This window comes from Rhinolophus hipposideros (genome assembly GCF_964194185.1).
Source record: "Rhinolophus hipposideros genome assembly, chromosome: 6".
Classification (NCBI taxonomy): domain Eukaryota; kingdom Metazoa; phylum Chordata; class Mammalia; order Chiroptera; family Rhinolophidae; genus Rhinolophus; species Rhinolophus hipposideros.
The window spans coordinates 35,803,309-35,817,297 of record NC_138052.1 but is presented as its reverse complement, the minus strand read 5'-3'; the positions used below and the strand labels follow the sequence as shown (position 1 = coordinate 35,817,297).

Sequence of the window (13,989 nt, the reverse complement as noted above, 5' to 3'; positions counted from 1 at the left end):
AAAGAGACGGGTATAGGATCCGGTCTCTGTTACAGCAGCAAAGCTCATTTCACTGGTGGAAATCCCCACCTAAGATATGGACATGGCGGCCTTTTGGAACTAAATCTGTTTCCCTACACATCCAGCCTCTCAGCACGTATAAGCAGTTAGATTTCTCATCGTTATTGCATTTGAACTTTAAGAATTTGGAAACTGTCAACATAGAGCTCTCTGCTCTTGAATTAATTTTATTTCTTGCTCCAACAAACTTTCTGCTTATAGGGTCCAGATATAAACTCACTTTTAACAAATATTACACCCAGGTAAATGTGAAATGAAGCAGAAATTCATTACCAATAATCAATACATTAAAATACAATCATACCCAGATGAAGCTCTCCCTAGATTGCAAAGGGGAAAAAAGTATCAAGCTGAAATTACAATGCACTCTGAGTATTTAAATAATGGATAGGAAACAAGGCATTGTTATTTCCCAAATAACTGTGTGTGAGTGTGTGTGCATATGTGGGAGCATAAGTGGTACACACACAGATTTCATTTACATCTATTCAATATATTTATACTATTATTGTAGATATCCAAAGAGACTCTACCCCAAGTAAAACTACATCCCTTACTTAAAATTAGAAAAACTAAAATTATAACATATGAATAAACCAATTAACCTACTAGGAGATGAACTGAACCGTTTTTAAAGCAGTTTGTTTGTTTTGTTTGTAAATATGTGATCACACAATGAAAAATATCCTTTGAGGAAAAACTATCGATAGATTCTAGTGAGTCACATCAAGATGAAAATTACGTTTTTGCATATCCTCCACTGAAGCCAACAGCTTAGAAGATTCCTGGCATAAATAGATAAAGACTAGTGTTCAAAAGTCGTAAACTTTCTACCTTAACATAGAAAGATTTCCAAACTGCTATCAGCATCAAAAACCCTCAAAGTACCTATTACTCATTCATTTTAACTCAAAACAATTATGAGTGGTATTCCAGATAGGTAACAAGCTTTGTAGCTGAATAAGGAATACTTACCCTCCAGAAGACTATTACTTATAATATAACGTGATATACTAGACCAACCTTCCTGGGGACTACAAAGGACAGGTGGTTTCTAAAGTATAAATAGTGTTTTGCCAAGATGAAAAGTTGGGGGAAAGAGCATTCCAGAGTAAGGCTTCATCTGAACAAGGCAGGAGGTTGAAAAGTGCATGACTTGATTTGGAAATGATAAGTAACATACTATAAACTAGACCATAGAATGCATAGAGGTAGAGTAGTTGAATATAAACCTGCAGAGACAAGTTGTGAAAAGCCTTAGGTCCCATGCAAGATAGTTAGAACTTTCCCAAAATTCAGTTGTGAGACATCTAAAGGATATTTTAGTGCAGGGAAGTGATGATCAGAATTGTTTTAGAAAGAGAGCTGTGATGAAAAAAATCAGACTGGGTGGGGTCAGCGACATGACATATGGAAGCTAGTTAAGGGGCCAGTGCAATTGTTCAAATGAGAAATAACCAGGGCAATAAAGCGAGAGGAGATTTACATGATACTTCAGAGTCAGCACAGATAGAAACTGGACTAGATGTGGAAAGAAGTATCACCACAGATAAGCATACCATTTCAAGATGGATGATGAGGCTATTAACTGAGAGACAAAAAATACAGAAGAATAATGTTCGGAAACTTCTGAAATTAGCCTGGATTAAAAAAAAATTTCACTATATAAGTTCAATGGAGAAAATGTTATAACATCCAAATTAAATGAAAGTATAGCCAGGTTAGCATTGGAAAGAAGTAAATGTGACCTTTTCAATTAAAGCAAGCATGCTTCTACATACTCCTAAGAAGCATACTCCTTCTTAGCAAAATCCACTGCCAACATTCTACTTGCCACATAGTACCAGTTCACTAAGATTCTTAGAATATATCACTCTATGCTCTCATTTCCAAATTATTTTCTATGAATATCCTCTATCTGTACATCAGATTTTCCCAACCTATAGAAATTAAATAGTGATGCAAACATTTCATACTCTTCTCAAAAAGCATGCATGTTTGGAGCTCATGTATGGCACTCCAATCTTGCCATTAGAAAGTATCAGAAAAGGATTGTATAAGTTTCATGTGGATGTAGAAAATAGAAGGGGAAAAAAAAGCAACTTCTTCCCATTGTGCTATAATTTGGTCCTCATCAATAGTCTAGAAGTGGTCAGCACATAAGAATTAGAGCAAGCAAGGGGTGAAGATGAGTCAGACTGGAGACGTGGCAGTTACCTAGAGAGAGCAGGAATGGCTAGGGAGATATAAGAGAGAGAAGACAAACTTAAAGGAATGCATATGTTACCTTCAACATCACAACTCAGGTAGTTACGGACTTCATTCAAAATGAAATTGATATCGTCTTCCGAAGGAACAGGATGGTGTGTAACATCAGTTGGAGTGTCGGTGGTGCCAGCTATAGTCATCTTTTGCCAGGGTAAGAAGAAAATAACTCTCCCATCACTGGTCGCTGGGTCAAGAAGCCCCATGCTCTCTGGGCTAAGGTAAAAAGAAAACTTTAAAATTTTTTTTTGAAATTAGCAGACGTTTAATCTTAATCTACAGTCTCCTTTATTCACCAGCTCTCATACAAACAAGAAAAACATGAGCTATTTCTTTTACCGCTGCCATTCTAATCTAGAAATTCCTAAAATAAAACAAAAATTTTTGGTAACAAAAAGGAATGCAGCAACTCTGATTATAAGAATATTCCACAGCAGAATCAGCCCTTCCCATCTCAACAGTACAAGGTTAATTAAGAGTGAAATTCAACTGACAATTGTTTGGGTTTTTATATTCTTTGGATCATTCACATCAGATAATGTCAGCAAGATACATGTCTATAATTTCTTTTATGATGGTCAATTAAGGATAAGTCTTCAACCTTTTTACAAGTCTATGAAAAGTATTTTCCTGGGACATTTGACATTTGGCACTTCTTTCAGTAGAAGGTCTCAGAAGCACATGAGAAAAGTAAAGGGTCTAAGTTTCTAGAAACTAAAATGTAATCAAAAAGTTCTTTACTCCTTTGTGCCTAGGTGAACTTGTACCACTTCACCAAATATGAGATTTCTTACTTTATTTCAATTTTACAGAAATCTCAAGAAGTACATCCATGAGAAAAAGGCTCAGTTTTCTACTACTACCTTAATAACAATGTACTAGATAAGGTCAAAAGGAGAGGAATGTCTTAGCAATGAAAATCTTTAAATAGACAGAAGATACTAGTATAGTATATTATTAAATCAAGGTTCAAGGATGCCTCTTCTGACAGATTATATAAAATCTTCTAAAATATTAATCAAGAATTTTCACTAACATGTACAATATTCTAAAACAAAATTGTAAAATACACTTGAAAGAATAGGCAACTGTTAAAAAAGAAAAACATTAACAAAACTTGTCCAATTGTGTTATTAAATCACTAGAAATTGTTGCTTTAATGTATTCATTAACCAGTCAAAGAAATTTGGAGATGCTGTTAGAGAAGTGGGAGGAATCTGAAAGTGTCCTATGCAAATGGCACACTACAAATCTTCAGATGGCTGTTTAAATTTGACTGAATTCTTAAAGCAAGAAGGAGTTGAAATTTATCATAAGGTAGTTTCAGCTTCTATTAATGCAACTCCTGCAATAGAAAAGACAATTCTATTTGGTTTAAATAAATTTCAAGAACTCCCTCTTATACCCACAAATGTAAAAGGGCATACAGTCAACTTTTTGCTTATCATTCCCTTAAAAACAATCTTATTTAACCCACATTGACTCAACTGTGTAAAGATGAGAGATTTACAACTGTTTAAAAGCAAATCAAAACTAATTTTTTTTATAAAAAGGAAATCTACACTCAGCTTAGTTAATGCATCTTCTTTAAAAGGAGTACTAGTCTTTCTTTGCAAAACCCATCAGCCCCAGGAAATGCCAGCCATGTCTACACAGCTTACTTAAAAGACACAGGAGAGAGTGAGCCACAGTTCTTCTACTTAGCACATACAAAAAGCACCACAGAAATATGCCAATTGTTTAAACCTTCAGCTAAGATTTCATCTTTGCTCAGGGTTACTTACAGGAAATAATTTTACTTTCATTTTTATATATTGAAAACTATGAGTATAGGGTATTTTCAGTCTCTGTATGACTATATATTAGGTTGGTGCAAAAGTAAGTGAGGTTTAAAAGGTTAAAAATAATTGCAAAAACCGCAATTATTTTTGTACCAACCTAATATTTTTCTTTCATCTCTCATAAGATTCTCTAAAAAAAATCTTAAAAAAGAAAGTAGCTAATTATGTGTTTTGTAAGCACCTTAATTTGATCCTGGGTTAATGTACTCTTAGATTAAATCAGTCACTTTGGGATTAAAAATTAACTATTCAGAGTTCAAGCTTTCAATTTGATAAATAGCACTATATTAAAACAAAAAAGATAAATGCAATTTTTTAACCTGTAAGAAATTATATGTTGGTATATTTTATATATGATGATTTTATGGACCAGATATCGTATGATATGCTTAAAGAACTCAATAAATTTGATCAACTTTAGCATAAAATTATAATATTCAGCAGCCTAGACATGAAATGTTGTTAGAAAACCACAACTACTGGATCCTTTAAAACCTTTCAATGCAATAAAAGCAGTTTAAAGGGTGAAGGTGATGGTTACCAACACACGTAACTGGAACCTGTAGAGAATCAACTGCTTAAGTGAAGACATATGTGTCAAACATAGAATTAACAAGCACAGAGGGAAGACAAAGCTATTAATGTATGGTATAAAAATTTAAGAATCCACTTGGAAATACCTTTCATCAGTTCTGAATTACCTAATTCACACTCTCCCTTAGGGAAAAGTTTGTTTTCTTATGAAGGATTAATTCTGCAAGGTGACACTAAAGTTTGAAAATGGATATCAACTATAGTGAGGGTATATACAATACGGAGAGACATAGGTCATTTTCAATATGCACGATTCACTTGACATCAGGAGCAAAAGCTTGCTGCTGATTTATGTGTGCATGTAGGATTAAATGTAATGTACAGTTTTCTCATTCAGACCATTGCCTTGTTAAAGTACCTTTATTTAAACTGAAATCAATTTATTGTTAACTACGTAGCAATCAGTGTTAGAGCTAACATGCACACACATTACAGAAAAAAATTGACCTCTTGTCAAGTGGTAAAAAGCATCTGTAGGCTAGAAGGAGGAGATGATTATTTTCATGTATTTCAGTCATTTGGTGTATTGTTGCTGCTTTTGTAAGAGCATAGCCACAACTCTGATGAAAATTCCAGATTTGTTATTAAGTAAACTAGAGCACCTTTAAAAATAAATGATTTCTGTGTGTTGGGATTTCTGAAATTAAAACAATACAAAAAAAAAAAGCTGTTACCATGGCACAAGAGAATTTCACATGTGGAATCTTAGTTAGGGTCGTAACAAGCTTAATAAAAGCCATAAAGATACTATGAAAACAGCTCAACAAGATACACTGCACACATGGTCCTCACTCTTCATAAAGCAGCCTACATTCGACAAATCAATGGCTAACTGAACTCACAGCATTTCCAAACTAGCAGGTTCTAGTTGAAAGCTTAAGTCTTCAGTTATTATCAGGCAATTTATAGGGCAGCCCCAGAAGGTCTAACCAATATCTGAGGAATGAGTGGAAACCTTGAGTTTTAATTGCTGAGCATGATTCACTGATGAACCCAGAGAGCTGTTTTCATTCTCCGGACCCCACCCAGGAAAATGACTTAATATGGAGAACAAACTATCTTCCAGGATTCCTGGTCAATGCTAAAAGAGGGAATAAACCCTTAACCCAAGATGCAATCCCAAACCAAGGGGCTCATCTGCAACAGAACCGGAATCAGAATTGGGCTACAGCCCACACTTTCAAGATTTCTGGCAGTGGTTGTAGTTAAAAGTGCTAAACATGGAGATATTCATTTCTCCCAAAGTAGAATGAGATCAATCACTGCATTTGAGACTGAGACAGACCCAGCTGTAACTAACACTTCCATGATTTATGGGTAGGGGGCCCGAAGCTAATGCCAAATTTGTAGGATAAAGAAAGGCATTCTGTTTTCAAAATATTATATGCAGGTGAGATATATATATATATCTTAAGAAACACTTATCTACTCTGTTATTAACATGTTATAAAGCATATCCCAGAACAATATGTGTACCATGACCTCTTTTATGTAAAAATTTTAAAAGGATATTCATTTGTGAAAGTATAAACATAAATTTTATACAAGGACTCAGAAGGAAGTGTTATTGAGTTATTTAGGCAGTAAAATGAAGAGTCATATTTTGTTTTCCTGTTTTGATTTCTCTGTACTTCACAATTCCCTCATGGGCGTTATACTACATTTTCAATTAAAAAAAAAAAAGCAATAATCTCAGTTTGGACAAGTTAACACAAAAAAAGTTAGTAGTACTCATTCAAAAAATATTTACCAGTCACTATTATGGACCGGACACCACTGGGAGCTAGGGACATAGTGGTCAACAAAACAGATAAAAAGTAATCAAAGGGTCATTGTCAAAATGTATAGAAATTAGGTACTATCAGGAGATAAAGAACCAGACGCTGAAAGAAGCAGCTTGCCAAGGTCACACAATTAGCAAAGGTGAAGTGATGAACAAGTCCAGAAAATTCACACCAAGATATCACGTTAAAATGTATTCTCCATACTATCTCCTGCCTATGCACCCTGAAAGAGCAGAATGTCTTCCCTTTTTAATGACGGGCAAACTGAGATTCACAGAATAAAATAGTGCCAAACTATGTCATTATTAAGTGACAAAATTAACATAGGGAATAAGTGTCCTCTGAAATCATGCAACAGTAGTGAAGAAAACACAAAACACAATATCGTGAGAAAATATGCTGAATCTAGTACAATCTAAACAAATATTAAGGATTAAGACAGTGTATGTGTCTTTTGTTTAGGCAGTACATCTGTACTCTAAGAGATGTTAAAAAAACAAGTCCTTCCAAAACACTTATAAACTAGCTGGCCTTGCCTATTTTTAATCCAACGCAAAATAAATGTATATAATTTTGTCTGGAACTATTGTTGAAAACTTCTCTATATACAAGAAACATTTGCACATATATACTTCTCTCCTCTTCATTTGAACTAAACTTCTGGTTAGCAGTTTTTAAAACTCTATTAAGTACCCCTGTATACGTTTGTATTAACACTGGAAGCACCTTGGTTTCTCCAGTCCTAAGTACGTAACAACACTAGCAACCATCAACCAATTACATGTAGACATTTAGAAAATGAGAACGAAACATTGGAAGTTGGTGGATAAGAAATTATCTTTAGTATTTTTCTTAGTACACGTGTATTTGATGCAAATTGAGTGTATCCTGGACTCTGCAGGAATATTTAGTTACTGGAAACCTGATAATAAGGTAGCAGCGTCTATTACACAGCAGGACAGCATTCTAGGAGAATGCAGATATTAAACAAAATATCATAGAGCTGGACATCTATTAATAATAATGCAAAATATTAAAGGATTTATGTCTTTTGTGAAAAAATAGAAGTGATAACTTGCATCCTAAATATAAAACCTAGAAATCATCACCTGTAACCCATAACTGCATTACCTAAAGACAATCACCATTAGTATTTAACATGTTTCCTTTTAGTCTTTTCTTTATATACTCATATAATGTTGAGATCATATTACACATACAATCTTGTGTCCTCCATTCTAAACTGTCATTGTTTAGATTGTTTGGATCATTAGTGTTTGCCTAGGACATTAAAATTATTTACAATTATAATTTTCGTGACTAGGTAACATCCCCTTATTCAGATACACTGTAATTTACTTATCTCTTCTCCTAAGGTTAGGAACTGAACTGGTTTCTAATGTTTCTCAGCTACAAATAATGCGATAATGAATACCATGACCATAAGTCATTATTTCATACAGAATTAAGAGTCTGCCCTATTAGATTTACCACATATGGAAATAAAAATGGTATACAAATTCCATACTCTTTGCATGGTCACAAGAATTTTTTCCACGGATATTTTGAAATGTAGTTTAGGGGTAATCATTATTAATTCCTTAGCTAGAACCATATAAATGTTTCTTTTTAAATTTATTAAAAACTTCAAACATATATAAAAATCGAATAGTTTATGTGCCCCTCACCCAAGTCAAATGATTTTCAGTTAATAGATATTGTTATTTCATCTCTATCCCTACCCATTACTCTATTTGATTATCTGTTAATATGCTAGATTAGAAATTATACCTGATTTTCACTTACTATACTATTTTTCAAAATGTATTTCAAAAGTTATGAATATAAGAATAGCTGAGTGCTCCTTATTTTCAGATTCTTCACAAGCAAATTTGGGTGTTTTATAAAATTAACTTTTTAATTAAAATGTCCTTTTTGGAAATTGTTGCAAAATTAATTTTTAGTGTTTTAATGAATATCCAGAAACACTGAAGCTTGATCTCTGAAGCTGAGTACATTGAAGAAAGTACAAAAAAATAGATGCCAAATCTTAATTCCTAGAGAAGAATATTGCCATAAAAACTAAGAAATTCCCAAGTCTGGTTTATATTTTATGTTTTGGATGAGTTCTTTTACTTACTTCTCCTCGTTTTTTTTTTTTGTTTGGTTTTGTTTTAGTTTCTTTTTTAATTATAGTTGACATACAATATTATATTAGTTTCCGGTGTACAACATAGTGATTAGACATATTTCTCCTCATCTATTATTACGAAAGGTGTGCTAGGAGAATAGTTATAGACAATTTCTGAGGCCCTCCTTCTCTGGCAACAGTCACCGAGTTAGAATACAGTTACCTGTAATAACCAGGCATCACAATGTGCACACCAGCACTCGGCTGGCAGATAGCTGTGGCGTTCTTATCATCCATTTTGCGCACAGTGTCTGTGAAAGGTCCCGTGGCATTGATAACACATTTTGCTCTCACATCAAATTCCTGCCCTGTGAAAGAAAGCAGCATCAATCACACACCCCATTTGTTTTTCTGCTCACTGGTGCTTTGGATTATTAATTCATCTATTAACTTAACCTATGGCGAAGTATACTGTATACCACACTAAGTGACATGAGCAGCCAGAGTTATTGAAAAGTCACACAAAAGGCTCCCGTCTGAGTAAATTTACCCCAAACAAGTCCATATTGGGAAGGGGAGGGGGAGAGAAAACAGGCCACTTTTTCATTTCAGCTCTTAGTTATTCTGCAAAATGCCCAGCATCAAAGGGCCAAATATGAAGAAAGTGGGATGAGTAAATGAGCTGCTTTCTCCTTAAAATTCAAGTGTGTAAAGTGTTGCTGTGAGACAATACAGAAGGTGCCAAAAAAATGTACATACATTTTAAGAAAGGAAAAAACTGTATTAAAATTACGCTGATGGTAACCACTTTGAGCACCTCTTGGAATTGCAGAAGTCAAAAGTGACTTGTATTCATCTGTTGTTATCGGTATATATTGAGTATTACAATTTTAACACAGTTTTTTTCCTTTCTTAAAATGTGTATACATTTTTTGGCACCTTCTGTATATTTCACCTTGCTGGTTTTGTTCAGGGAAACAATGTAATTTTTAAACTCTGCCTACATGGCCACAGACCATGTAGTATGAAATGATAATCTAACCCAAGTTAAAGTGATTGATTTGAACGACATGTAAATGCACTGCCTATGTCGCCTAAATGATACTTTGAAACTTGGGCACATTTATTTAATTTTATTAATAACATGCTGCTGTAAAGAAAACGAAATGCATTCACAGCTGTGGGGATTTTCTGAGCTTTTTTATTATTATTATCCTTATCATTATTATTATTTAATACAAAGGGGAAAATTGCCAAGTCCCACATGGGAAAATTTTCACATTAAACCAGTCATTGTTGACAAGAAGGAATATAATTAAGATGATTCTGAAATCTGGCTTCGATAAAAAAGATGTGACAGAAAAATTATAATTCAGTCATCAGCGAGGCAGGGCAAGATGCTGAGAAGTACCTCCCTGCTGGAGCCCTGGCGTACCTGTGAGCACATCCTTGCACCGTGCACCGCACACATGCTCCTTCCCTGTCTGGGGGTCTGTCCTCTTCAGCAAGCTCATGACCTCCATATAATTAGCCGTGGCAGCCCCATACCTGGCAGCAGTGAGTGCAATGGCAACATTCATCCGAGCGTCGTTGTGCTGTCCTGCAGTAGGGAAAGCAGCATAGGAGGGACATGAATCCCTCGAGCCACAGACTGGTGGTACACAAGTATGTCACGACAGATATGTCACATCTGTCCCTGTCACCCGGAATAGAAGTGATGGCTGGTCAGCTCAAGAGAGCATGATTTAAAAATACATGGTCATTCTCAGTCGGGCATTTTACCTGCCACTTCCGCAAGTACACTTTTGTAGCGCAAAACAAACAAACAAAAATGAGAAGAAAAATACCCCTTTCTTACAGAGCCCATATCAAGTATCTGAAAGTTAAGCAGTAAGTAATTATTCTCTCAGTTTGGGAACATATGTATATGTCAGATTTCTCTAATACAGAGAAACCGTATGCATTCTGAATTCAAAACTTCAGAATATTTGACACCCCAACTGGTGTTGATTAACAATTTTTATGAGTTATGTGCTCTATCTAATATTCAAAATCAAGAGCTTAATCTTCCACAGAGAATCTCTTAGTATTCTACAAAAGGATTTTTCTTGGTTTGAATTTTGATCAAAGCTCCTTAAAATGTAACATTTTTTTTAACCGCACATAAAAGGTAAGAAATTAAGCAGGGCAAAATTTAATTACAGAACAATTCCTACCTGCATTGTTAAAGATTTATTGCTGAAAAAATCCTAGTTAAAGAAAACTAAGGGGGAGGAGAAGGGGGGGAAAGATGATTAATCACTTTAAAATACTGGCATCACTAGAGACTTTTTCTATTTATTATTGCCAGTGGAGTTAACGCTGACCAGGAAGAATTACTCTACATTGCCAGGGCCAGGTTCTCTGTGCCCTGAATAATTAATTACCCAGGGCTAGATGTATTGAAGCAGGGTTCAGATTCCCACACATTGGGATCAGTTCTATCAAGATAATACTGATAAAGGGATGAATTGGTAATGAATATTGTTGTTGATTTATGTTGCCAGCATACCAAACATGTAGTATAAATGGTTTATGTAAAGTTTCTTCCTTGTGATTCAGTCTGTGCAGGACCAGAAGCACTACACAGGTAATCTGTTCCAGCTAAAAGGGCAACGTTATAAAGAGAGAATCAATGGCTGAAGATGCTGCCGCCCCTCCCCACAAACATCTTCGTCTAAAACCGCTGAACTGATGCAATCAGCCAAGAACCTTTCCCTCAAAATTAAATCCTCTATCAAGAGAAAAATGCACATTAAACTTCAACATGCAGGATGAAGTTATTTGATCCAAAAATTAATAGAGGGACAGCAGAAGAAAGGAAACAACAGCAGGAGCTGAGCTAGAAGTGGGAAGAAGGATAGCATTTCTATCAATTTCAACTCAGCATGAGCCTAAAGTTGCTATTAAAATGATCAGTAGGTACATTTAAAGTTAACTCTAAGAAACCAACTTTTATTAATGTAGGGCTCCTTGCTGAATTGGAGTATGCTCCACAAAGTTAAATAAGTCCAAAGAAACTGAACAAAAAATTCCATTACAGATCTCTTTAGAGATTACACATCTGCACTAAAAAGGGCACACATCCCATCCAGTCTTTCTAGTAGATTTATGTACCTAACAATACAACACCCTACAGGTAAACACAAAAACTCCAAGTCATATTTGTATGGTAGACAAATTCTCATCCATCCAGCTGTGACCTGGTTTACACATAGGACATGTCTCTGGAAAGCTACATATAAATGAACTATTTGAAATCCTACTGATATGAAGTCACTGTTCGAATGAACCAAGCAGAAATCCCATTTATTACATCACAGACTCCTTTGTAAAGTCCTATAGGTAGTAATCTAATAAAGTCATATATGTAATAATAACATCTAGTATATCATCTGGTAATAAAAATCGAAGCTTTAAAAATACAAAATCTTTCTTTTCATACCTTTTTAACATAAAATCTCATTAAACAGTACGGGTATAGTTCATCACGCTCTGTTACTCTTACACTAAGAAATGCTTCCCTAGTTAGCTTCTAAATCCCAGTACTTCTGAAGGTAAACAAGATCAACCTCAGTGAAAAGTGAGGTGGGAATAAATTCCTTTGGTCATGATTTTGCACGTTGGCCCTGATACCCAGCAGCACCTGCTTTGACTCAGTCAGGTATGTCACTAATTTATGAAGGCCCTCACCTGCCACAATTCTACTCCCATTATTCTCACTATCTAGGACTGTCAAATTATTTGCAACTCTCTGAACATCCATGTCACTTCACATCTTCTTACTTTTGCCCACACTCATTCTTCTGGCTGGAATACCACTGTGGAAGCTCTGAACCATCCCTATTCATCTCGCATGATCAGGTTCCCACGTCTCCCCAGGAAGTCTCTCCTTGTCTGCATCCCTCCAAGACAAAGTTGTTCACTCCTTCTTCTGAGTCAACATAATATCTTTACACACTATTTTTATAGTCTTTATGATATTATATTCATCTATGTATCCATTGAGTTATAAAAATAATAAGCTTTGGTTATGAGTCAGGCACTGCAACAAATTCAGGGAACACAACGGTGAGAAAGATACAGGGTCTTTCTGACCTTTGTTCTCATGCAACTTACATTCCATTGTAATTACGTATGATTCCCACATCTCCTCATCCGACTCATGGGAAGGCAGGAAGCCTTCCTTGCTCATCTTTTATTTTCAGACACCAATAAGTTGGTAGCAAGAAACTTAAGGGGGGCAGTGAAATCCCAGAAATGTGTAAAATCTGAACTTGAACCAAAACTAGCCCTTATGTTTAAGTTGAGTAAGTGGAATGGCAGGGAAATGGTTATGAATTATTTCCTCAAGACTCATCCCACAAGTTTTCCCTCGCTCTGTGGGGGAAAGCAAAGAGAGTTATGATAAACTCTTAGCAATTGAGGAGTAAATAAGTTGTCTTTCTTCTCGGCCCAGGAGCGCACACCTCCACCCAGCAGTTCCCTTCTTTGCAGACATTCAGCTTACTTCATTTACCTTCTTAGATTCACAGTAGACCTCCCCCCTCACAAAACATTAAATTCACCCTTTACCCTGAGATACCCAGATGCTCGCAGTGTATGTTTCCTGGGATAAGTGGTATATTTTCACTATTCTTGACTAAATTCCCCCCAGCCCCCTTTCCTGACATTTTGCAAGGTATCTGTATGCCTCCTGTAATTTTATTTCTGGAGAAAAAAGTTTTTGACAACACTGCATGTCATTGGAATGCAATACAATAATCTTAACTCCCCCATCCAATTGATCTGCTTATTAAGTTTGGATTTTCAAATCTGTTTCCTTTGAGCCCAGCAACATGATACTATTCACTAATCAGCGAATAGCTTTACATTGGCACTTACACAGGACCCAGACGGTGACGGTGAAAATCTGTTTCCTACTCTTCTCCTTTTGCACTTGAAATCTCACATATGTGCACATACTGAACTTAACAACTCATATGAGAGGAAGCACATGAGAGGTGGAACTATAACTGTTTTCCCTTGTTTGGAAAAACAAAATGTTAAATCAACCCACTGCAAAGAATGTAGGTCAGTGATATTAGAGAAGGATTTTGCCTGAATCCTCAATGGCTTTGCGTATGGGATAGTGAGAGATATTTTAAGTAAAAAATATTTTAGGATGTAATCATAGACTAGGCCTCAAATATAAATATTTTGGAGACACAACAATATTGCTCTCCTCAGAGGGTTTCAGAGTTTGGCAACTAAGTTAACATGCAAAATAGCTGAA

General features: G+C 35.4%; 1 protein-coding gene across 2 annotated transcripts in view; it reads right to left on the bottom strand.

Moving 5' to 3' along the window:
• Nucleotides 1-13,989, bottom strand: part of GPD2 (glycerol-3-phosphate dehydrogenase 2) — a 135,895-nt gene that overhangs the window by 25,287 nt on the left and 96,619 nt on the right. For both annotated transcript variants that reach the window (XM_081052554.1, XM_081052555.1), the window contains exons 7-9: nt 10,111-10,275; nt 8,899-9,043; nt 2,348-2,541 (exon numbers count right to left, since the gene is read on the bottom strand). In XM_081052554.1, coding sequence (XP_080908680.1) covers nt 2,348-2,541; nt 8,899-9,043; nt 10,111-10,275 — 504 coding nt within the window. The remainder of the gene's footprint in view (nt 1-2,347; nt 2,542-8,898; nt 9,044-10,110; nt 10,276-13,989) is intronic.